The following is a 22,197-nucleotide window of genomic DNA, read 5'->3' on the forward strand; positions in this document are numbered from 1 at the left end:
AACTGGAGAAGTAGAATTGAAAGTTGTGGCATGTCCATCCTTTACTTTGAGCTGTCTTTTTTTTAAAGATTTATTTTATTTATGCATAGAAGAACTGGGGTGTAAGCCAGAGGTACGGGGGTGAGAATTCACTAGAGACGGAATGCGGAGCAGAACAGGCAGATCAACTGAAATACACTGCTGAGAGGAGCAGAGGGTGAGACAGGAGAGGTCTGCTGTGCCATGTGGGTTGCTCCCCGGCCAGGGACTGAACTCATGCTGCAGTGGCTGTTGATAGCTTGATAGTGCTGAGACTTAACCCTTGTGCCACCACAGAGGCCCTGAGATGAGTCTTGTTGAAAGAAAAAATATCTCAGTCCAATCACCGAGTTTAACAAGTGAAGGGACCCTGCATCTGAAGACCCTGATTTAGAAAGCCAGGAGGAGGGGCCTCCTATTAAACCAATCTAGGTAGTTCTAATGCCAACATGTAAGAAATAGCCAACCAGTCTCTATTCCTGCCTTCCTGCCTTCCTCCCTTCCCCCAGCAAACTTGATGGTTTCCTCTACATCCTGGCCTCGGGCTGACTACCTGCCAAGATGAGGAGCTCGCTACCACCAAGCCAGCCTTCTGCTCAGGCTGTGCCAGCTTTGACACTAACTTTCAGGAAGGCAGTTCTTTCTTCTTTCTCCTCCCCTCCCCATCAGTTAATTCAGCACTGTTAGACAGAAACTGGACTTTAGGGATTGAGGGTTCCCCTCACTCCCCACTCCTTGCAGAAAACAAATGCAACCACCAGGGCATCTGTGATCACCAGAAATGTTGAGCTTCTGCAGCAGGAGCAGCGGATCCTTCCCAACTGTGGGGCAGGAGTGACCTCTGGTGGTTACTGAGAGTATAGCCATCAAGGCCGCCGCAGGCCTATGGAGAAAGAAGCCAAGTACTTACTTTGTTCATGATCCAGTCAGCATCTTCAATGGCTCTTTTAATAATCTGCTGGATTCTCTCAGGATTGTCTTCATCCGAATGAACCCGGAAACTCTGGAAATTTAAGCATAAAAGATGACTAAGCAAAATTCACAGAACCAGCAGCTCCAGAGGAGCCCTGATGAGCCAGGTTGACTGTTTCATGCTCAACATCACTCTCCCTAACACAGTGACAGCAGTCCCCCTCCAGAGATGAGGAAAGGGTTTCAGAAACCCCAGCTTGCTTGCCATTTAGCAACACCAGTATTTCCACATTCCTGCCAGAGGGGCAGTTGTGGAAAGAAAGACTGGCCCCCAAGCTACCTCCAAATCAAACGGGGCCCCAAGGTTACCAGGCAGTGGGAGCTTAAGGGAAACATCTCTTTTTCATTTGCTCCTGCCAGAACCCTGCTTTTACCAAAGAGAGAGCTCTGCCTGTTCTCACAACAGGGAGGAACAGGGCTTCTCCTGGCCCCTGCTGGAAAGCCAAGCAGGGAAAGGAGGCGCCATGGAGCAGGGGACTTCAGAAAATCCAGCCAGGCCCCACGCAGAGCAATGCAGGGCTGTCATCTGCTTTGACCAGATGTTCACCCTTGAGAAGTAACTGAGAAGTGAGACGCAGGCTCACTGGAATGGCCCTCAGTGTCCCTCAGAAGAACTGGTGCCTCCTCTTCCATCACTATCAACCCCACACGTCCACCAAGTGCCTCAGATGCTCACCTCGGGGATCACCTTCAAACAGCTAAATGCTTCCTACTCCATGTTTCCACAATTCTGTTGCTTTTTTTTTTTTTTTAAACTTTCCACATTATATTTGTATTGACTTTACTTTTTCACTTTTTATTTGGAAAGAATTTCCAATCTACAGAAAAGCTTCAGGAATAACATGAAAGAATTCCCTGCCAGAGGTGCCAATGGTTAGCATCTTGCCACACTTGCTTTATTGTTGTTCTCTTCTTATGTGTTTGTATAAAAGATGTTGGGAGCATTTTAAAGTTGCAGGCTTTGTGCCTGGCCCCTTAAGCACTTCAGTGTGAATTTCCTAACAAAAAGGGCTTCATTTTACATAACTACAGCAACCAAACTCAGAAAATATAATTTCGATACAACACTATTAGCTGATCTACAGCCCTTATTCCAGTATTTCCCCAATGCTGCTGTTTGTAACACCGTTTTTTCTGATCCAGGATCCAATCTGAGATCACTCATTACAGTAACACATCTCCTTTGCCTTCCTCCACACCACAGTTCTCCCGCCCTTCTCCATGTTTCATGACATTAACATGTTTGATGAGTCTGGGCCGGTCATGTGGTAGATGCCCCCTCAATTTGGGTTTGCTTGGCATTTTCTTATGATTAAATGCAGGTGTGCATTGTTGGCCATGATTCCTGACAAAACGTGTCCCACGTGCTCTCTTCATTATCCCATTAGCTGCCTTAGTCAAGCCCTGACACAGGGCTGGTGCGCTGGGTGATGCCACCTCTGTCTCCTGAAGCAGCACCAGACAGAGGCACTGGCTACCCAGCTTCTGGTGGCTCTGATCACACTGCGGCTCCACCACCTGAAACACATCCCTGCCCCTGCCCCCAACCCGGTGACAGGTCCCCTGTTAGAGGAAGTGCCCACCCCAGCCCAGTCCCAGGGGATCTGTTCCCACCTGCCTGACAGCATGTCTATAATGCTCCTGGATGCCCTTGGTTGGCAGCTGCCGGCAGCAGCGCAGCAGGTACCGGTAGAGCTGTACCGGCCTCTGGACCAGCTCTGCCCCTGGCAGTGGGGCCATCTGCAGAACTGTGCCTGGAAAACAGAACATCCTTCTATATGGCAACAATAATTGGCCCCAGGCCCCAGGTTCCAGCACACAGTGAAGCAGGCTTCAGCAGCGTTGAGACCAGGTGCCCTGCACACCCTGACCTGAGCTCAGTCTGGGCATTCAGTTGTGCAGAAATCACAGGTCAGAGCAGGCCTGCAAGGACCAAAGGTAAAACGAGCAGGTTCATCCTGGCATCTTCTTTCTGGAGACCAACTTCAGCCTGTGAGTGAGGAGGTATCACTGACAGGGCAGACAAGCAGTAAGGCCCTGCCTTGAAGTCATGGAGAAAGCAGCTGACTTCAGATAACTGGGGCAGGGGAGGGCTGGGCAGCAATCCTGGGGATGCCCAGAGGTCTGAGCCTCCCTACTAAAAGTGTGGTCTGGACCAGCAGCATCGACTTCACCCATGAGCTCATTAGAAATGCAGCCGCTTCCTGCAGACCTATTAGAAAAGAACCTGCATTTTAACAAGATGCCCCAGAGACTCCTGCCTGGACCTCCACCATACATCCCTCCTGGTTTCCCTGCCTCCATTCCATCACTCCCCGTCTCCTCCACACTCTTGCTCAAATCAACCTCCGAACCAACACCCTGGGCTCATTCCATGGTGATCCAAGGGACCTTCTCCCAGACCGTCCAAACCAGCAAGTATGTCACCTCTCGGTGCCTTTTGCACAAGCCACCACTTAGCATAGAGCTCCCATCCCCATGTCCTGCGTGCAGGCAACTTGCATTCAGCCTTCCAAGTCCAGCTCAGTGTCACTTCTTCTGCGAAGCCCTTCCTGACTGTCCTTCCCCAGGGAGTGACAGTGCCCTGTTCAAGGAGCTACCACAGTGCTTCCCACACTGCCAGGGATTCATCTGCTGCCAGGCCTGTGGAGCCTGGCCCAGGCCCCAGCGCTTCATGCCCTGTTTATTATACTGGCCTGAATGGAATCTGTTATCTCCTCTGTGCAGATTTCCCCTGTATGAGAGGGAAATGCACTATGTTCCAAATGAAGGAGCTAAAAGACCAAGATTAAGCGACTGGCCTTAGTTTTAAAATAACATAAAAGAAGAAAGACAACGCCCTCCCCCTCAAAAAAATAAATAAATAAGGAGAACCAGCATACTAAATCTATCAGAGGCCCTTAAACTAAGAAAGGAAACTTATTAACTGCTGGTTTCAGAGGCCCCTTCATTCCATTTCCAACATGTTATCTTCCTGGCAACAAAAAATGTCTGTCTCCACAGCTAAATTTGCCAGTGCCTCCTGGTACCCTGAGCTCTCGCTCTGACACTGCAGTGGGCAGGTGGACGCCCACCCCCACCGTCCTTCCTCCTTCCGGTAACAGGGGGAGAAGTGCAACTAAGGCTTCAGGGCTGCACAGCGGATCTTAGCCCACAGGCCTGGGAGGGGCTTCACTGCAGGCTTGACCAATCAGGGGCCTTCATCCAAGCGGTGGCAGGGATTGGTTCACAGATGGGCACGCGGTGGAAGCTGGTCCAATCACAGTGACTCTCAACACCTATGCTGAGGGACCAGAAAGGACTCCGCTTTTTCCCTCTAGACTTGACTCAGCTGAAAACACTTGATCCTCTTTCAGGGAAGCCATTGTGCCTCCTCTTGAAGCCTCAGACTGAAGCCACACAGCTGGCGGCAGTGCTGAGACCCTGAGCAAAACCATCTGAGGCATTCATTTGGTGCCTAAAACTATCCACCTGAAAACAGCCCCACCCTTAGACCGCCAGTGATCTGAGCTAATGAATCCCCTCCACCAAAGCAGGTTGGAGATGCTATTTTGTTTCTGCAACCAAAAAAATCCTAACTGATAGACAGAGGCTCACCTCTCAATTTCTTCTACAATAAACTCTGATGAGCTCCAGCTCCATGGAAGAATGCAAATAGGGCAGAGCTTCTTAAGGTCCTTCTGCAATAAATACCAACCTGCCAATCCACTGGCCACACTTTGGCCCAACAAGCAGTGGGGAGTCCGATACAACTGGGACAAAGACCTTCAAGGGTTGCCATAGAGGACATACCACCCCAACCTGATGGGCAGACTCCACTGGCAGGTTTCCCCAAACTATATAAAGTGCTAATCAAATATTGTAAAATCCTAGTCGCGTAACAGATGGCTACCATCTGCAGTCTTCAAAATTAACATTTGGAAAGAGCACAACTTTGTTTCATTACTTAAAAACCCAAGCAATACTTAGAAACCAACCCAGCAAGTATGGGCGGGAGATTATTTTCAGCTCAATTATAATACTTAGTCATTCTCAGTAATAACTGGCAGAGAATGCATGTGTGGGTCCACTCAAAAGAGCTAAACTAAAAATGTTTTAATTTAATTTAAAGTGTAGGCTTGCTATTATTTAAGGGACAATGAACCTCACAGCATCATCACTAAAGCCTAGTCAAACCCTATGGCCCTGGGAGTGCTTGTTTTGCATATCCTGCTCTTTGGAGTGACCTTAGCCTCCCCACCCAGTCTTCTTGCCCTTTTTAAAGGCAGCTCCATCTTCCCAGGCAACCAAACCCAAACCATCAACCCGGACTCCTCCTGCTCCCTCAATCTCCATGCCACTTGTCTCTATCGCCTATCAAATTCTACCCTAATCACCCTCAATTCTGTCCCTCTCTATTCTCACCGCACATCCTCAGTTCAGACCCTTATCATAGCTCATGCAGGCCACTGCAAGAGTCCCCAGCAGGTCTCCCTGCCTTCCTATCTAACCTCCACTCTGGCACCCACTGTGAGTCTTTCCAAAATAAACCTCAGCCTGTCATGACCCTGCCTATTACCCCTAACATCCACCCCTACTCCCTATCATTCATGTGAAACAAATTCCTGAAATTATTTTAAGCAGCATATAAACCAACATTGTTTTACTGTAATTTTTTTTATTATTTTCACGTGTAATGAGGGGGGAAATCCTAAAATTTCCTATGTGTTATGGCTTAAGACAGTTTCAAAAGTGAATGGGCAGACACTTGATTTTTTTAAATGTATCAAACAGATAGTATAACTGAAATGTGGATATGACAAAAAATCATGTAAGTGGCAGTAAAGTTTGGAAAGCACTGACCTACAGAATAAAATCCATACTCTTTTCCCTGGGCTTCAAGCCCCTTGTAATCTGGCCCCTGCCCATCCTTGTCACATCTCCACCATTTGCGGCAGAGTCCAGGTAGACTGAGCCCTCAGTGGCAGGCTCCATGACAGCCTAGGGCATTTACCTGTCATGGCCTCAGCACTGTGAGAGAATCCTGACGTAGTGTATTAGGGTTTTTCAGAGAGACAGAAACAACAGGAGATATACATGTACATAAGGAGAGTTCTCATAAGGAATTGGCCCCTTTGGTTATGGAGGCTGGCAAGTCCCATGTCTCCAGAGCCACTGTCCCAGTTTGAGGCTGAAGGCCGGAAGCTGCTGTAGAGACAAGAAGAGTCAATGTCCCAGTTAAAAGGCCATTAAGCAAGAGAATTCTTACGCCAGGGAGGGTCAGTTTATTGTTCTATTCAGGTCTTCAAGTGATTGGATGAGTTCTACCCACACTAGGGAACTTGGTCCTGGTTCAAATGTTTATCTCATCCAAAAACACCCTACAGGGGCCTCCCTAGTGGCCTAGGGGTCAAGTCTCAGTGCTATCACTGCTACCGCCTGATTTCAATCCCCAGCCAGGGAGCTAACCCACATGGCGCAGCAGACTTCTGTCTCACCCACTAGTCACATCAGCAGTGTATTTCCGTAGGTCTGCCTGTTCTGCTCCCCAGTCTGTCTCTAGTGAATCCTCTCACTTCCCGCATCTCTGGCCTACACCCCAGTTCTTCTATTGATAAATAAATAATTTAAAAAAAAAAAAAAACACCCTGCAGACACATCCAGAATAATGTTTAACCAAATATCTGGGCACCCCATAGTCCAGTCAAGTTGACCCATAAACTTACCTATCACAGTAGATATCCAATATCCCCATGAAGAAAGAACACTCCTACTCCTACCTATAATACCCCTATCTGCTTCCTGCAGATCTGAGCCTTCAGCACTTCTCAGAGGTCTGGTGCTTCTTCCTGGAAGTCCTTAGGCTTCCAGGTGCTAATTGACCTAGCACTCTGCCCCCATACTCAGTGGGAAGACTGTAGACACTTCAAATTGCTCTCCTATTCTTATTTTTAGGTTTCATCATCTCTTACCTGGATTACAGTAATGATATCTACCTGCCCTTCCAGTCATCTTCCACACCTGGTCACAATACCTAATCTCCTAACTTAAAATATTTCCACAGCTAGACATTACATGATAGTTCCAATGATTATAAATTATTCTCTTTCTTAGGCATCACAACAGTATAGCTATATGGGAGAATTTTCTTATTCTTAGCTGATGCAAGTGGAAGGATTTATAGGTGACATATCATCACATCTGCAGCTTACTTTCAAATGATTCAGGGGAAAAAAAAAACACAGAAAGAGGAAAGGTAGAGGAAATGATAAAGCAAATGTGGCAAAATGTTAATATTGTGTTTAGATAGTAAGTGTAAGTGTGGCTATTGTGCTATTATTTCAATTTCTCTATATTTTGAAAATTCTCAAAACAAAAGTTATTTTGGAAAAATCCTCCACAGCTTCCCTATCACTAGTGTATAGAGTCTTAAACACTCTCGGTTGACAATACCTACAGCCTTCTTACAAGCCCAGATTCCTCCCTCATCACTCCTCTACCTGCCAAGCCTTCTGACACACCACCTATTGTTCCTTTAATAACAATCACCATCATTACTTACAATTATTACTACTGTTGCCCAATGGAATATGTATCATATGCTAGGCACTACTGTAAATAGTGTATGTGAATCAACTAATTTTAACTCTCATAATAATAATAATGACTCTAAGAAAGTACCATTATACTTGCCTTTTACAGATAAAGAAACAGAGACCAAAAAGAAAGCAGGAAACTTGTCCAAGGTCACAGAGCTGCGTGTAGAAGCCACGATTTCGAGCCCAGGAAGTCTGGCTCCAGAGCCCGTGGTGGGCGTTGCCTAGAGTACTAGCCATTCTCCAAGTGAACTTCGACCAAATCCCCCCATTCATGCTATACTTTTCCTGGCTCCCTCTCCTCTGCTACTGGGCTACATGCTCCTTTGTCACTGTGTTACTCCTACAGTGCCTGGCACACAGGGGTCACGCAACAGAGGAGTGTCCAATTGAACCCCATCCCCTCACCAACAACTTTCAGGCCACTTTCCTTTGCCTTGAAGACTAAGTAGTAAGATAGTGAAAGTACAAAGGTCCAAGTCATGGCAAGACTGATGGGAGGGTTAAATGAGAGAACACACCCACCCTTTTCCCACGCCAGGAAAAGTAGGAAAACAGTATGTTCTGCAGCTATTTAATACTTCTATCAAAAGTAAGAATGGGGCCTCCCTGGTGGCACAAGGGGTTAAGACGCAACCTATGAAGCAATCTGCAGCCACTGCAGCACGAGTTCGATCCCCAGTCAGGGAGCTACCCACATGGCACAGCAGACCTCTCCTGAGTCGCCCGCTGCTCCCCTCAGCAGTGTATTTCAGTCAGTCTGCCTGTTCTGTTCCCCACTCTGTCTCTGGTGAATCCTCTCCCCTCCCCCACACCTCTGGCCTGTACCCCAGTTCTTATATGCATAAATAAAATATTTTAAAAAAATAAGAATGGCCTACTAGAAGAAGTCCCTGATATAAACTGAGACTGGGGAGGTTTATGGATTTCATTGATTCAGTTGGCTCTGTATACATTAAAGAGAAAAAATGCACCCTTTTTCTCTTAAACTAAAGATTAAGTACAATTTATTAACCTTTTCCTGAATCAGAACTGAGTTCTGGCTATTCATCCTGCAGTCTTTAATGAATTATAAAGTTATGGAGGGGGAAAAAAACACTGCAGGTAGCATGGCTTAACTCCTAGTAGGCTGCCAGTGAAAGGTGTTAGCTCAGTGAATAAAAAACAATCCAAAGTAGGCTGTCATTCAAAAACCAAGTGCTGCAATCGACCTTCTCCTATCCAGCATCAAAGCACTCTCTCCTCTCCATCCCTGGCAGGAAGTCATCAGCTTTTCTCCCCTACCATGACCCTTGTGCAGGGAGCTCATGACCTCTAGAGGCTGAGCACTTCATTTTCATTCATCCCAAGCTGTCAGAAAGTCCTTCTGATCACAAGCTAAATCTGCTCTGTAAAATTCTACCCATTTGTTCTGAGCACTGCCCTTCTGGGGTAAGATCTCCCCTAATCTACCTCCCAAGTCCAGTCTTTGATTATTCAAAGGCAATTACCCCAGCCTCTAGGTTGTTTCTTTCCCAAGTCAGCGATCCTGAAGGTGCTATCATCTCCACTGTCCCCATCTTACTCACCCTCCTCTGGACACACACACCCTCTTTATCAATTTCACTCTTAAACATACTGTCCAGTAGAAAAACCGCAGCGTTCTTGTGTTCTGAGCAGGACCCTCATGTAGCTCTGGCATTTGGCTCAAAGGCACCTCTTTCCCAAAAACTATTCTTCAATCTGTTTCCCCATCTTGTATTTTATTAGTTCAATCCAGAGTCACAATCTACCACAATCTCCTGGGTGCCTGATCCTGTCTGTTATCCAACTCAACTCAATTCAGCACAACAAAAGCACAGAGACAATCCCATACCAGTTACAAATGGGGTACAATGAGAGAGAGATTAACCCCTGCAAGCAATGTCAGTCACCCATGCAACCCCACTCAGCACCTAGCATGTGTGGCCCTGGACTCTGGCCCTGGACTCAGCCCCAGGGCCACAGGGAGGAAGAGCCTGACACGTTTCCTCACTCTTCTACCAGGAACCTTCCACACTGTTGATGATTTGTCTTACGATCTACAATTCAGAGAGTGGTTAATAGATGCCAGGTAAGCATTAAGCACTCATTTGTCCTCACAACAATCTTATGGGGTTGGTATCATTATACACCATTTTATAGCTGAAGACACTGAGGCTCTGACAGGTTAAATAGCTTGCCAGAGGCCACACGGCTGATACATAGTAAGGTTGGAAGCAAACCTACACTTGATTTGATGCCAAAGCCCATGCCCTTACCTGCTTCTAATACTACCTGCTGCAGGTATGTGCATATCTGAGCTTTCCACAAATGCCACCCAGATCAGGGCTAAGGACCCCTCAGAGGACTCTCCCTGGGGCTTGTTCAGGGCCAGGTCTAAGTACTCATAAAAGCACACAACTGTACCGTTACCCAGGACCTAATTCCCAACCTTCTCCACAAAACCTTGCTCCACACTTTTCAGAAACCCAAGAACATCACCTACAGTTTACCCCTGAATATAGGTGTGTGGGGGGTGGGGGGAAGGCACAGGTTGATGTTAATTACACAAAGAAAAGGAGGACTAAGGAAATGCTTTAAAATTTCTCAGGAAATCCAAAGGAGAATATGACTAATAAAAGAGTGAAAACGAAGCCACAAAGGAAATTTCTTAGGAGCCAACTGGTATCACCAGCATAGATGCTGAGAAACAGACCTACAACCCCACTTTAAACCCTGACATAGGGCACCTAAATATGAATGAGCAAAGCCATTTTTTTTTAATGAAAGAACTACAGAAAATAACCAGAAATGATACCCTCTGAGCAATAACAGAAGCTGAATTAAGCCTGCACAACTGGCCCATTGTTTAAATATGCAATCACTCTTCTGGGTGGAGAACGTTGCAAGAAGCTCCAGCATTCCATTTTGCATGTGCCCCTTCTCCCAAGCTAGAAAAGGGGCAGCAATCTCAGTTCTTCCAATCCCTCTCCGTATAGCCTTCAAGCCCTTTGGCATTATCTTAGTTCCCGGCTTGGTAAGACTGTCTCCCCAAACACCTCCTAGTCATCCCCTCTTTCCAGTACAACCCCCACAGGTCCATCAAGGACACATCCTAAAAAAACCACACCAAATAAAGCCCCTTCTCCAAAACCTCTGTGGAGCATTCTCTACCATGACCTTCTGAAATCTGGCTCTAACTTCTTTCATCAAATTCCTCTCCTTAGCCTTCTTCCTACACTTCCTGCATTTTAGCCACATTCTGAACTTGAAGGTTAAGGTCATAGAATTTGGGATCAGATAGTCTGAGTTCAAATCCTGGCTCCATAGCTCACCAGTTGTGAAACCCTGGGCAAGTATCTTAACCTCTATCTCAGAGTGTGTTGCACATCTGTCCATGGGGCAACTAATACGATTTCTCTTTTTTTTTAAAAAGATTTATTTTTATTTATTTATATAAGAACCGGGGTACAGGCCAGATGTGCAGGAGGGTGAGAGGATTCACCAGAGACAGAGCGGGGAACAGAACAGACTGACAAAATACACCGCCAAGGGACACAGCGGGCATGACAGGAGAGGTCTGCCGTGCCATGTGGGATTCTCGCCAGCCAGCCGGGATTGAACCAGGGCTGCAGAGGTTGCGGACAGCTTCACAGCGCTGTGCTCAACTGCCTGCACCACCAGGGAGGCCCTAATACTATTTCTTACATAGAATCACTGTGATGTGTAAACAGTGCTCCTGAACCACATAACACCATGCCCAGCACAGGTTATGTTTTACTATCAATCACTGTCATTGTTAATAGCATCTCTGAAACATGCTGTGGTCTTCAACATCTTTCTCTTACCTTGCTTTCTTTACCAGTCTCAAGAATTCCTTTTTAGCCTTAAAGATGCAGCTCCCATGTCACCTCCTGGAGGTGCCCAGCCAGTGCTGTCCAAACACCTATGACAGGGTCACCACACTGCTCTGTGATCAGCCAGTAACAATGTGATGGAAGCACACAGGGCAGGTTTTGGAGACAAACAACCCTAATTTAGGAGCCAGTCTTTGCCATTTACCAGTTGGGTGATCCTGGGTAACTTGTTTACTTCTCTGGACTTCTGCTTCCTCCTCTGTAACTGGAGAACAGAATTTGCCCCTCAGGGGGAGTGAAGACAAAGCAGGCTAACATGTAAAGTACCTAGTACTGGTGCTAGCGAGTATATACCTTAACTTTTCCTGCTCTCCCTGGCTCTCTGTGGTCCTTGCTGAGTGGAAGCTTCTAGAGAACAGAGACTATCTTGTATTCATCACCCCTCCAGAGTTATCAGTGCCAGAAAGTAATGGAAGCTCAATAAATATGCAGTGAGTAATTCTCATTTATCAAAAAGAAAACTAAAGCCAGGAGGAAAGTGACTGTCCTGGAGTCATAAATCCAGCAGAGGGCAGAGCCAGGTCTCAAAGTCAAGTCCTTTGGATTTGAATCCTGGCCTGCTTATACCACACCTGCTGTCTCAAAGTTCCAGGAGCCAACCTGAACTTCATATTGTCAGCCCAAGAAGCCTGAGCTTTTATTAGTTTAAAGTAAAGTGGTGAACTATGGAGAGCTGTGTGGAGATTTCTTGACCTACTAAACATAGAGCTTCCATATGATCCAGCAATTCCTCTCCTAGGTATTTACCCAAAGGACACAGAAACATCAATTCCAAAGAGCACCTGCACACCTATGTTTATAGCAGCACTGTTTACAATAGCTAAGCTTTAGAAACAGCCCAAATGCCCAAAAAATAGATGACTGGATCAAGAAGATGTGGTACATATATACCATGGAATATTACTCAGCATTCAAAAAAGATAAACACATGCAATTTGCAGCAACATGGATGGCGCTGGAAGGGATCATGCTCAGCGAAATAAGCCAGAAAGAAAAAGAAAAATACCAGATGGTCTCACTCATAGCAGGAATCTAGAAAACTTAAATAAAGGACCAGGAAAATGAATAACTATATGAAAGTGAAAATCAAAATCAACAAAAAACTATGAAACAGAGACACTTTTTGGGGGGTGGGGGGCGGGAGGGGAGGGATTGGGGTCAGAATGGGGGGGTTGCAATTGTATGGGGAATATAAAAATAAAATTTATTATAAAAAAAATAAATAAAATAGACACAAAAAAAAAATAAAGTAAAGTGGTGAGAGCAAAACCACTCTTCTTTAAACTCTGGTGAGCCTTCCCAGCCAAAGGAAAAAAAAAAAAAAAAAAGCCAGGAAAGCCATATAAAATGCAAGCATGATGGTCTTGGTCTTAGGCTAAGCAACCAGCAATCTAAATCAAACTGTTGTAACGTCATACTGCTTTGTGCCAGTGGCCTCCCAACACATCACACTGGTGTGAAGAAAAAAGAAGAAATCAATGTAGTGTACGCCTACCAGATATCAGACACTGGGCAGGGAGATGAGGGTGGGGGCAGGGGGGGTAGAGAGGGAGGGGGCAGGTACTTTATAGGACCACCTAATCTACAAGGCTGTTACTCCTACTATACAAAAGAGGGAAACTGAGGCCCAAGGTCACACAGAACTAGGTGAGAGCTACAGCTGGGCTTTGTACCTAGGCCTCTGTTTTCCCAACTCAAGCTCTTTCTATACATACCCTGAACTGGAGGACTAGAGTTAAATGCTCCTGGATTTTCCTTGTCCTCTCTCCCCCTTCTTCTGGCTTCCTTGCTGGCCCTCACATACCCAACCATTCCATGAGGCCCACATGGCTCACCCCCTCCAGTTTCCAGGTATCCAGGTAGAACTCAAGTAGCCCTTCTATTTTTCTTCAAGGTACTCTTCACCACACAATGTATATCCAGTTGTTTCTGTTTGTATTTCCTCACTGGTATGTGAGCTCCATAAAAACAGGGAATTTGTTTGATTTGTGGCTGTATCCCTCATACACAAAGGGCTATGTCTGACACCCAGTAGGTGCATGTGTGTGCACACCTGTGTTGAAATAGTACGAACTATAACTAGTGCCAGAGAAACAAACAAGGAGCCACTGTTCCAATGGAACTATATCTGAACAAGAAACACCAATTATTCAAGTATTGCTAAATTACTACAAAGTGGAATCTGGGTCTCTCGTCCACTTAAGGGCCAGAGAAAGTTTCTAGAGAAAGGAACAGGAAATCCGATACTTGAAGGAGGAGTTGGATTCTGCCAAGTGAAGGTAAAGATGGAGAAGCGGTAAAAAACAGAAAGCAGCCTACATGCAAGTCTAAGGGAGGAAGGAAGTGCCAGCTCCCCACCCTCCAAGCCAGGAGGCCAGGAAGAAGGGAGGACATAAGAAAAGAGGATACTGGCCAGGAAGGTGGGGTCAGATCCAGAAAGGCCTAGGAAGCAGTGAGGACTTAAATTAGCGCTACGGTTTAGCAATAAATGAATGGATAAATAAAATACGGTACATTCATACAATGGAATATTACCATGTAACAAAAAGAAATGAGGCAGTGATACATGCTACACCACGGGTGAGCCTCCAGTACACTGTGAAAAGCCAGTCATAAGGACCAAATACTGTTCAATTCTACTTACACGGAATGTCCAGGATAGGCAAATCTATAGATATTGAGATAAATGGCTGCCCAGAGCTGAGGCCAATGGGAGATTGTTCAGGTGACAGGCAAAGGAGGGGTTTCTTTTGGAGGTAATGAAAATGCTCTAATATTGATTATGGTGAAGGATGCACAACTCTGCAAATACAGGAAAAGACCTTCAACTGTCAACTGGGTGAATCCTGTGTTATCTAAAAGCAAACAAAACATCAGTGCACACGGCTAAGGGGTTTTGGCCTGGGAGTGACGTGATCTGTTCTGCAGAAGCATAGACCAAAACGCGGGAGCCACTCCACGTAAGCCTTTCCACGGTGCTCCAGCCGAATACGCCTAGAGCGGCTCTGCCGGCTTTTTAAACCGGCAAGCCCAGGCTAATCGCCGAGATGCGCGCCAGACCAAGAACTCGGCGGCCGGTCTCCGCAGAGTCCCTGGCTCCCTCACGCCCTCCGCGAGCCCTGCGGCCTTCCCCTCTCCCCTCCTCCAGGTCGCCCTGGTGCGCCCGGCTTTCTGCTGGGAAAGGTCGCCGCTCGGTCTCGCCGAGGCTCCATTTGGCCCAGCCCGCCCCCGACACGACCCCCTCCCCTAGGCGCCCTCCGCGCCCCCGCCCCGGGCCTGCGCCGCGCCGCGCCGCTCACCCGCCTCCACAGGGGAACGTCAGCCCCGGACGCGCGGCCTCGAGTGCGCCTGCGCCGCCTCCACCCCCCGCCCCGCACCGGCGCAGCACCACCCCCGCCTGGAGACTTGCACCGAGCGCCCTCTGCCGGCCGGTCGCGGTACTCAGCGTCTGCTAATAAGGGAATCCAACGTGCACTCCGCCGGGTGCCCCTTCCCTGATCTAACCCCACCCAGATGAAAAAGAAAGCTGTCTCCCTAACAGCCTTCTTTACCTTAAACACCCACTCTTCCTTCTGGCTGTTGCTACCTCGGAGATAAGCCCTGAAGGCAGGCTCTCCCCCATATTCCTGAATATGGATTGCTGCTGGAGGACTTTTCCTAAAACACTCGTGTTGATGACAGGAATTATATTTGGATGGGAATCTGCGTTTTGAGTCATTTCATCAAATTACAGTCCCATAACACCTGTCAAAAGAATAAATATGACAGTAATAGGCTTGCTTCCTTTCAGGCCCATCTATAATTATAATTGAGGAAAAGAATACAGAATTTAAACTCCGAGCTACTGCCAGTATCATTCTTTGAAAATGAAATAATACCGTTTTATTAAATAGGCTCTCCCCGCTCTCTAATGTTTAAAGCTAAAGTGCTCCTCTGAATTGATTTAAATACAAGTTTTATATCCTAAAAGAAATAAAGATGAGTCTTTATCTTAAGACAAACCCCCTGTTCAATGCTGCTGCTGATCTCTCAGCTGATGTCTAAAAGGGAGTTAGGTTGTTAGTGGATAATATTGCTTCTGTTCACGTCTCTCTTCTCTGGGGCTTTTTAAACGTATTTGTAATGAAAAGGCTGATTTCCTTACACAGACAGACTCCATGTATAGCTGATTTAACAGGACAACTTTCTTTTATTTTTTATTTTTTCCCTCCTCTTCCTTTTCCTTCTTTTAAGGAAAATATCATTCTGTGGTAACACCTGGAAACTTATCTTCTTTTTTAGGATATGCACAGGATATTTCTTAACACAAGTGGGTTTTTCAAGGCTTTTCTCTCTTCTGTTTTTTACTAGCTCCTTTCTCTCCTATTTCCCTGGTCACCCAATGCACAAACCTTCCTCCAGATCACGCGGGGTTTCTTCCCCTGAAATATTCAGATTATTGCTTCACTCCCTCAATTTAATTTCAAAATGTAGACTTGGACCAAATATATCTGAAAGGCACAATTGCACCCTTGTAACACCCTTATTTACAAGTGCATAGTGAGGGGCACATTATTAGCGCAGAGCCAATCAATAAATCATTAAGCTTCTGAAGTCTTTATTTAGGAAAAATCTGCAGTATCATCATCCATTCCGGTTTTCAGCCTGAGGATCACTTAATATTTTGAAGAAATTTCACAGTCCGTTCCCTGGACCCATCTCCCTTTTGTTCCTAGATCGCTGTGTTCCTGCATCAGAAACATTGTTCTAAAACCTGGATCTCATAAAATATTCAAGATGCAAGCTGTTCGCTTTACCTCAGAGAGTCTCCACCTTCAGAATCACTTGGGCCTCTTCTGTCTTTTCAATACATGAAATTTTACTTTTGGCCAAAATTCCTTCTATGTATCCCGACACAAGGGGGAAAAAAAGAAGATAAGCTTGAACAACATTCCCGATTTTTTTCCCAAGTCACAATGGGGAACCTAGGTTTTGAATAATTGGGTTATAATACTTTGAACCTGACAGCAACCCTCAGTTCTTCCCACTTTAGTAGTAAAACCGAAGAATTCTTTCCAGTCCAAACATTCACCGAAATGACACTAGACCCATCATGTAATGAAAACCCAGCCAATGTTATCATGTCATTTTCCTTTATACTGGAACTTGAGCAGGTCAGCACCCTTGAGTCAGAGTGCATGGATATTTTCAGATAAATAAGATTGAAAGGCTTTTTACTTGAGAAATTTGTCATCTACGAGTTGGCTATCCAGGGGACATGTCCTCACAGGGGTGTTTCTTGACTGTCCTTAGAAATACATCTCCACATTCTCTTGATTTCTGACATCATGTCATTTAACTTGACAACCATAGGTTTGTAACCAGGATCTGTAAGAAAAGATACAAGTTCTGATGCTTCTTCCAGTTGAAGCCTGTTTTTGGGTTTCAAAGAGAAATGATACATTTGCATCTTCTGATCAAATCAGGTTATTGTCTCAAAGGTTGACCATGTAAATAATTCAAATTAATTCATCATCGTACAATGGATTTAATAAGCATAATAAACACTTGGAAGAAAACACTTAGGACCCTCACTCAGTCCTTCCTCTCACTCCCCATTATCTCAGATTTCCCTGTGAACTGAATGAGTGGTAACACGTTGTTCTCTTCTATTTAAAATATGCAAAGTTGCTATTTACCAGTTTGCAATTTGCATGTCTCAAATCCTGCCAGAACACAGGATGAGGGGCATGGGGTGACTGGTGAATGTGTCAAAAGGGGACACCATGTCAAAGATGGAAAACCCAACCAGCCAATCTTCTCCACTCCAGGGTGTTGTGAAACATAAGCCTCCCCAGTTACTCAAGATTTGGTTTTCAGACAGTGAAAATATTGGGTATAAAAGGCTCTGTGAAATCTCAGACATCTAGTCACTTTTTTTTTATTACTGGGTTGTAAAGGGGGATGAGCAAAAATTTCAAGATTTTTGTAAAAAGGAGCACAAGAGGGAAAAAGATGCAATCGTGACTGTTTACAACATGCACTTGCAGAGTAATTTACCGCCAGGGTGTTAGCCTTCCTGGACCTCTGTCTTGTGTTACTTTCTGCAGCTCCATAAATCTAAACTTGCTGACTAGTATATATCACTCTATATCACTAGATGTGTTCTCCAGCAATATATTTACAGTGGCCACACGTGAGAAGACATTGATGATCAGACGTATGTCATCTCTGAATCAGAGTCTCCACTTCTTCATCTCTTGAAAATATGCTCAGAGTCTCATGATTTCAGATTATAAATAATGTGCACACACATGCGCACAATTTTTTGTATAAATCACATTTGGAATGGAACTTTCCCCATAAAAAGTATAGATGCATGCTGAACGTGTACGTGGAGATACTATCAAAAGAGTAAACGTGCTTGGAAAGATTTTTCTTTTTTGCATTTTGATGGCATTTCACTGAAGACCCACTTTAAAATACCTATTCAAAATGTATTTCTGTTTCCACTGACTACATCCGCAGTCTTCAGATGGCTACAGATAAGAAGTAAATGTCACAATTAATAGAAATGGAGGCTGTGCCAAACAATCAACTTTATTAAATAGGATTACTTCGAGGAAGAGAGAGAGGTGGTTATATAAAAGGAGAAAGGGGAGAAAGAAGAAAAAAAGGAGGGGACTGGAGAATGAGGGGAAGAAGGGAGTTGTCCTTTGATGCTCTCCCAAAGAAAAAGGCCTGATAAAGTGAAGTGAATCCCAGGAAAAAAGGGGGATCATTAATTAAGGGGAACCAGTATTCATTTTGGACAGGAAATCGGGTGTTCTGCTCAATGAAATGTGTAGTTCCACTTCAACAAACATTTGTTGAGACTTCCACGTACAAACCGCCATGCTACGCCCTGGGTCATAGCCCAGACCCTGAACTCATCTCTCTCACTCCCAATCTCCCTGCCTTCTCTACTCTTCATTGGGGACCCAGTGATCTTGCCACTGTCCTGCTTTAGCCCCCTGAAGATTTCTCAGAGTTCTCCACATAGATATGCTAAACTTCTCACGCATCCTGTAAGACCCATAAAAGCAGGAACTGAGAAACAGTGCCTTGCCCTGTACCAGTGCCTCACTTCTTGTGGCCCACCATTAAAATCACTCTCCCTAACCAATACCCTTAACTCCTTGGTTCCTCTCACCTTCTGCCACACTACTCAACCTGGTCCCAAGGAGATTAATATTGAGAAAACGACACAACAGAGCTCATAGGATTTTCTTTAAATTTATGATCCAAACTTAAATGCATACTGGGTATCTCCTGGGAGGGGGGAGTTTCTCAGAACTCCCACAGCCTGCTCCCACCCTCACTCTCAGCTAATGACCTCAGGGATAGGTCAGAAACTGTTAGTTGAAGAATGTCCTCCTTTACTTACCCCTTTTCCTTCTCTCCTGTTACACTGAGGGAAATTTTCTTCTGCCTTTGAAAAGCCAATCCCTCTGCGGGGTCTCTATATTCTTATCCTGTCTTCCCAAAATCTTTCTTCCTACAGATATAGCCTCTTTCCTGCTTCTTTACTCTCCTCTACCTGTTCATTCTAAGTAACATACCAAAGTGGTCTAGAGGTCTTATTACTCAAAATGTGACTCATGGACCAGCAGCTTAGTTCTTACTTGGGAGCTTATTAGAAATACACAATCTCCCACCCCAGAATCAGTATCTGCATTTTAACAAGATCTCTAGAGGATTCCTCAGTACATTTAAGTTTGAGACACACTGGACTGTCTCCACTCTATTTCTCCATTCTCCATCATAGCTAAAGTTCATCCATTTGTTCAACAGTTGTTTATGGAACACCCATCAGGTTTCAAGCCATCTTTGGAGTTCTGGGGATATAGAAAAAGAAAACAAAACCATTGTGCATATGAGATGTCCTGGTGGCAGAAAACAAGGAAAGAAAGTAGATGTGATCAGGTCAGAGAAATAAAATGTGGCCCTACGATATTCACCCTATGACTACTTGAGAGCACTCCAAAGAGGGGTTATTTAAAGTGAAAAGAAGCCACCGTTCAAGTTGTCTGAGCTGTCTGTTTCCACTCACTCACGCTTCAACAGATACAACTGGTGTCCATCTTCACGACACCAAAACTGCTCTTAAGTTTCAATGTTTTCCATGCTGTCAAAAGTATAAGGGCTCGTTCTGGTCCTTAGCTTCAGCTCCTAGGCGGCCTTTGGGTCCGTCGACCACACCCCTTTTCTTGAAATGTAAAATTAAGCTAGTCACCTAATTAACCTTTTCCTTGTCATATATCATTCAGTGTAAGCTCTTGTTTGTAAAGAAAAATGAAGACGTTTCCAGGTGAGCAGAAGAGAAGATAAGGAATATGAGGGGAAGGGAATACATAGGATCAATCTTATTCAAACACAAACTGTAATTTCAAATCCAAAAAAAAAATATTATTTTATGTCTTTTAAAAACTCTTTGTTATGTTGGGTGTATCTAGAAATGAGATAGATGATGGCTTTGATGGATCTCACCAAGGAAAAGCTGCCTCACTGCTCCTTCTGGACCTTTGTCCTCGTGCCCCTCACTAGCTGTCAGGGAAGCTGGCCAGGGAGAATAGCTGGAAGGTGCTAGGAGGCTCCCCACAGGGCCACCAGTCTAAACTCCAGTCTCAGTCCTAGGGCAATTTGGTGCAGTGATCGGGATGAGGGGTGGGAGGGGAAAAAATCACTTGCTAGAAACTACACAACCTCAATGATAATGGGGAACAAGGGCAAGATGGTTCATTAAAACTCACAGCAAATTCCTCCAAAATTCATGTTTTCCTTCCCTCCCATTTTACCAGGAAATAAACGCAAGTTATTATTAATCTGTGATCTACAGAAAGACCTACGCGGGCACAGCAAATGTGGCTTAGAGCTGCCAGGTACAGTGTATCAAAGTGTAGATTCAAGGCAACAGAGGACAGTGTATCCCATTCACTGTACGAGGATTGCCAAAACTCCCGATCTAGGTATTTCTTCCTAAATACCATCTACTGTTAAACCCATCGGGAGCACACAGCTCCCATGTTGCCCTGGTGCTACGCGCTGATGCTTGGGCCGAGCCCACAGCCTGAACAGAACCGCAACCGCTGATGCACGCATGCGCCGTTATAATCGCTGCCTTGACCCCGCAGCTCCCTGTGGGGTTGTATGGAAGCATGTCGGACCTTGGCTCTGCAGTTATGAGGATATGGCTAAAGACCAAGAAAATCTCAGAGATGGTTACAGCTTCATGTCTCTGCCTATCCCAATAGCAGAGGCCAGTAATAAAATTGAAAGACTATTTTGTAACGTAACAATTACATGAAATTCATATTTCAATGTCTTTAAGTAAAATTCTATTGGAACACAGCAATTCCCATTTATTAACGTCTTGTCTGTGACTGCTTTTGTGCTACAGTAGTAAGTTGAGTAGTTGTGATAGAAACTGCGTGTTCTACAAAGCCTAAAATATTTACTGCCTGGTTATTTACAAAGTGTTTGCCAATCCTTGGTCTTCCGAAAATGGTGCTAATGATTCGGAGCCTTGGACTCTAAGTTCTGAGTGAGAAAGCCCTCAACCACCACCCAGCAATATCTATACTGCTTTCCTTCACCTTCCTCCCGGAATGGCAGTGGTAAACATTTGTTGCTCATTGAAATTTCATGCTGCCTCACCTCTATGTTTTCTTCTAGCTGTTCCCCTCATCTGGAAACCACACCCAATAGCTCAATTTGCTTTTATGCCAATTTCCCTCAACCTTCAAGCAGACCAGAAACTCTCAACTATAATTTATTTCTCCACCCTTCTTTTTTGGCCGCAATTCTTTCTGTGCTGTCTCATGACACACCAGTTTCCTACTTTGCATTATAATTATTTATGCACATGTTTTATTCCCCTCTCTAGACTATAAACTCCTTGAAGAATGCATTGGCTCATTACAAAATTAGCATTCTGAGAACCCTTATTTGCATCACACATAAGATCTCTTGTCTTCAACAAAAAGGAGTATACTTATGACACATATAATTGGCACTTATCACACAAATCTATGATAATGGGGAACAAGGGCAAGAGGGTTCATTAAAACTCACAGCAAATTCCTCCAAAATTCATTTTTTCCTTCCCTCCCATTTTACCAGTGTTATATGCACCGGTTTTTATTAAATTCTCTTTCCACACACTTCAGAGATGTTTAACTGCCGTTAACTGTGTAGTTTAACTGCAGGCCACTGTGTAATTAGTGGGAGCAAAAAGATCAGAAGTGAATAATCCACCAGCTGAAATCATCACCCCTCCAGTAAAGGAAAACCTTCAGGGCATTCTTTCCAGTGAGGGTTACAAGTCTCTGACTTTTCAGCCCCACGACTCTGTAAAATTTCGAATTTGTGTGTATGCCATTTGGAAATAGACATGAAATGATAATCTTTTAGTATGGGCCTGGTACTCAAAAGAATGGGTGAATTTAAAGTAAAATAAATAAATAAAACGCCTAAGTTCCCGGCCCATATGTTTGATTAGCAGGCCAAAGATTCTATCACAAACATTAATTCAACGAGAAATGATAAGGAAATAAAATAAATATGAAGAATAACCCTGTTTGCCAAGGCAACATATGCGTTTGGGATGATTCCCTGCACCCATGACTAGTGTACACAAATATTGTGTTAAACCTCTCCTCCTAATAGCCTCATTTCTCACATGCTCTTCAGAGGAA

The 22,197-nt window shown here is 44.9% G+C and overlaps 1 protein-coding gene across 5 annotated transcripts in view; it reads right to left on the minus strand.

Annotated features, from left to right (window-relative positions):
* LYRM9 (LYR motif containing 9) overlaps positions 1-14,817 on the minus strand; it is a 32,241-nt gene extending 17,424 nt beyond the window's left edge. For 2 of the 5 annotated variants that reach the window (XR_008549415.1, XM_037493500.2), the window contains exons 1-3: positions 2,862-5,969; positions 2,605-2,744; positions 929-1,021 (exon numbers count right to left, since the gene is read on the minus strand). Coding sequence is in view for 4 of the 5 variants with exons in the window: in XM_037493500.2 (XP_037349397.1) it covers positions 929-1,021; positions 2,605-2,744; positions 2,862-2,880 (252 nt within the window). In the remaining variant the exon portion in view is untranslated. The other 3 variants (XM_037493501.2, XM_037493502.2, XM_054688549.1) reach the window with 3 other exon arrangements.
* Positions 14,818-22,197: the final 7,380 nt, after the last annotated feature.

Source organism: Talpa occidentalis, unplaced genomic scaffold, assembly GCF_014898055.3.
Source record: "Talpa occidentalis isolate TD23 unplaced genomic scaffold, MPIMG_talOcc4v2.1 talOcc4.7, whole genome shotgun sequence".
Taxonomy (NCBI): domain Eukaryota; kingdom Metazoa; phylum Chordata; class Mammalia; order Eulipotyphla; family Talpidae; genus Talpa; species Talpa occidentalis.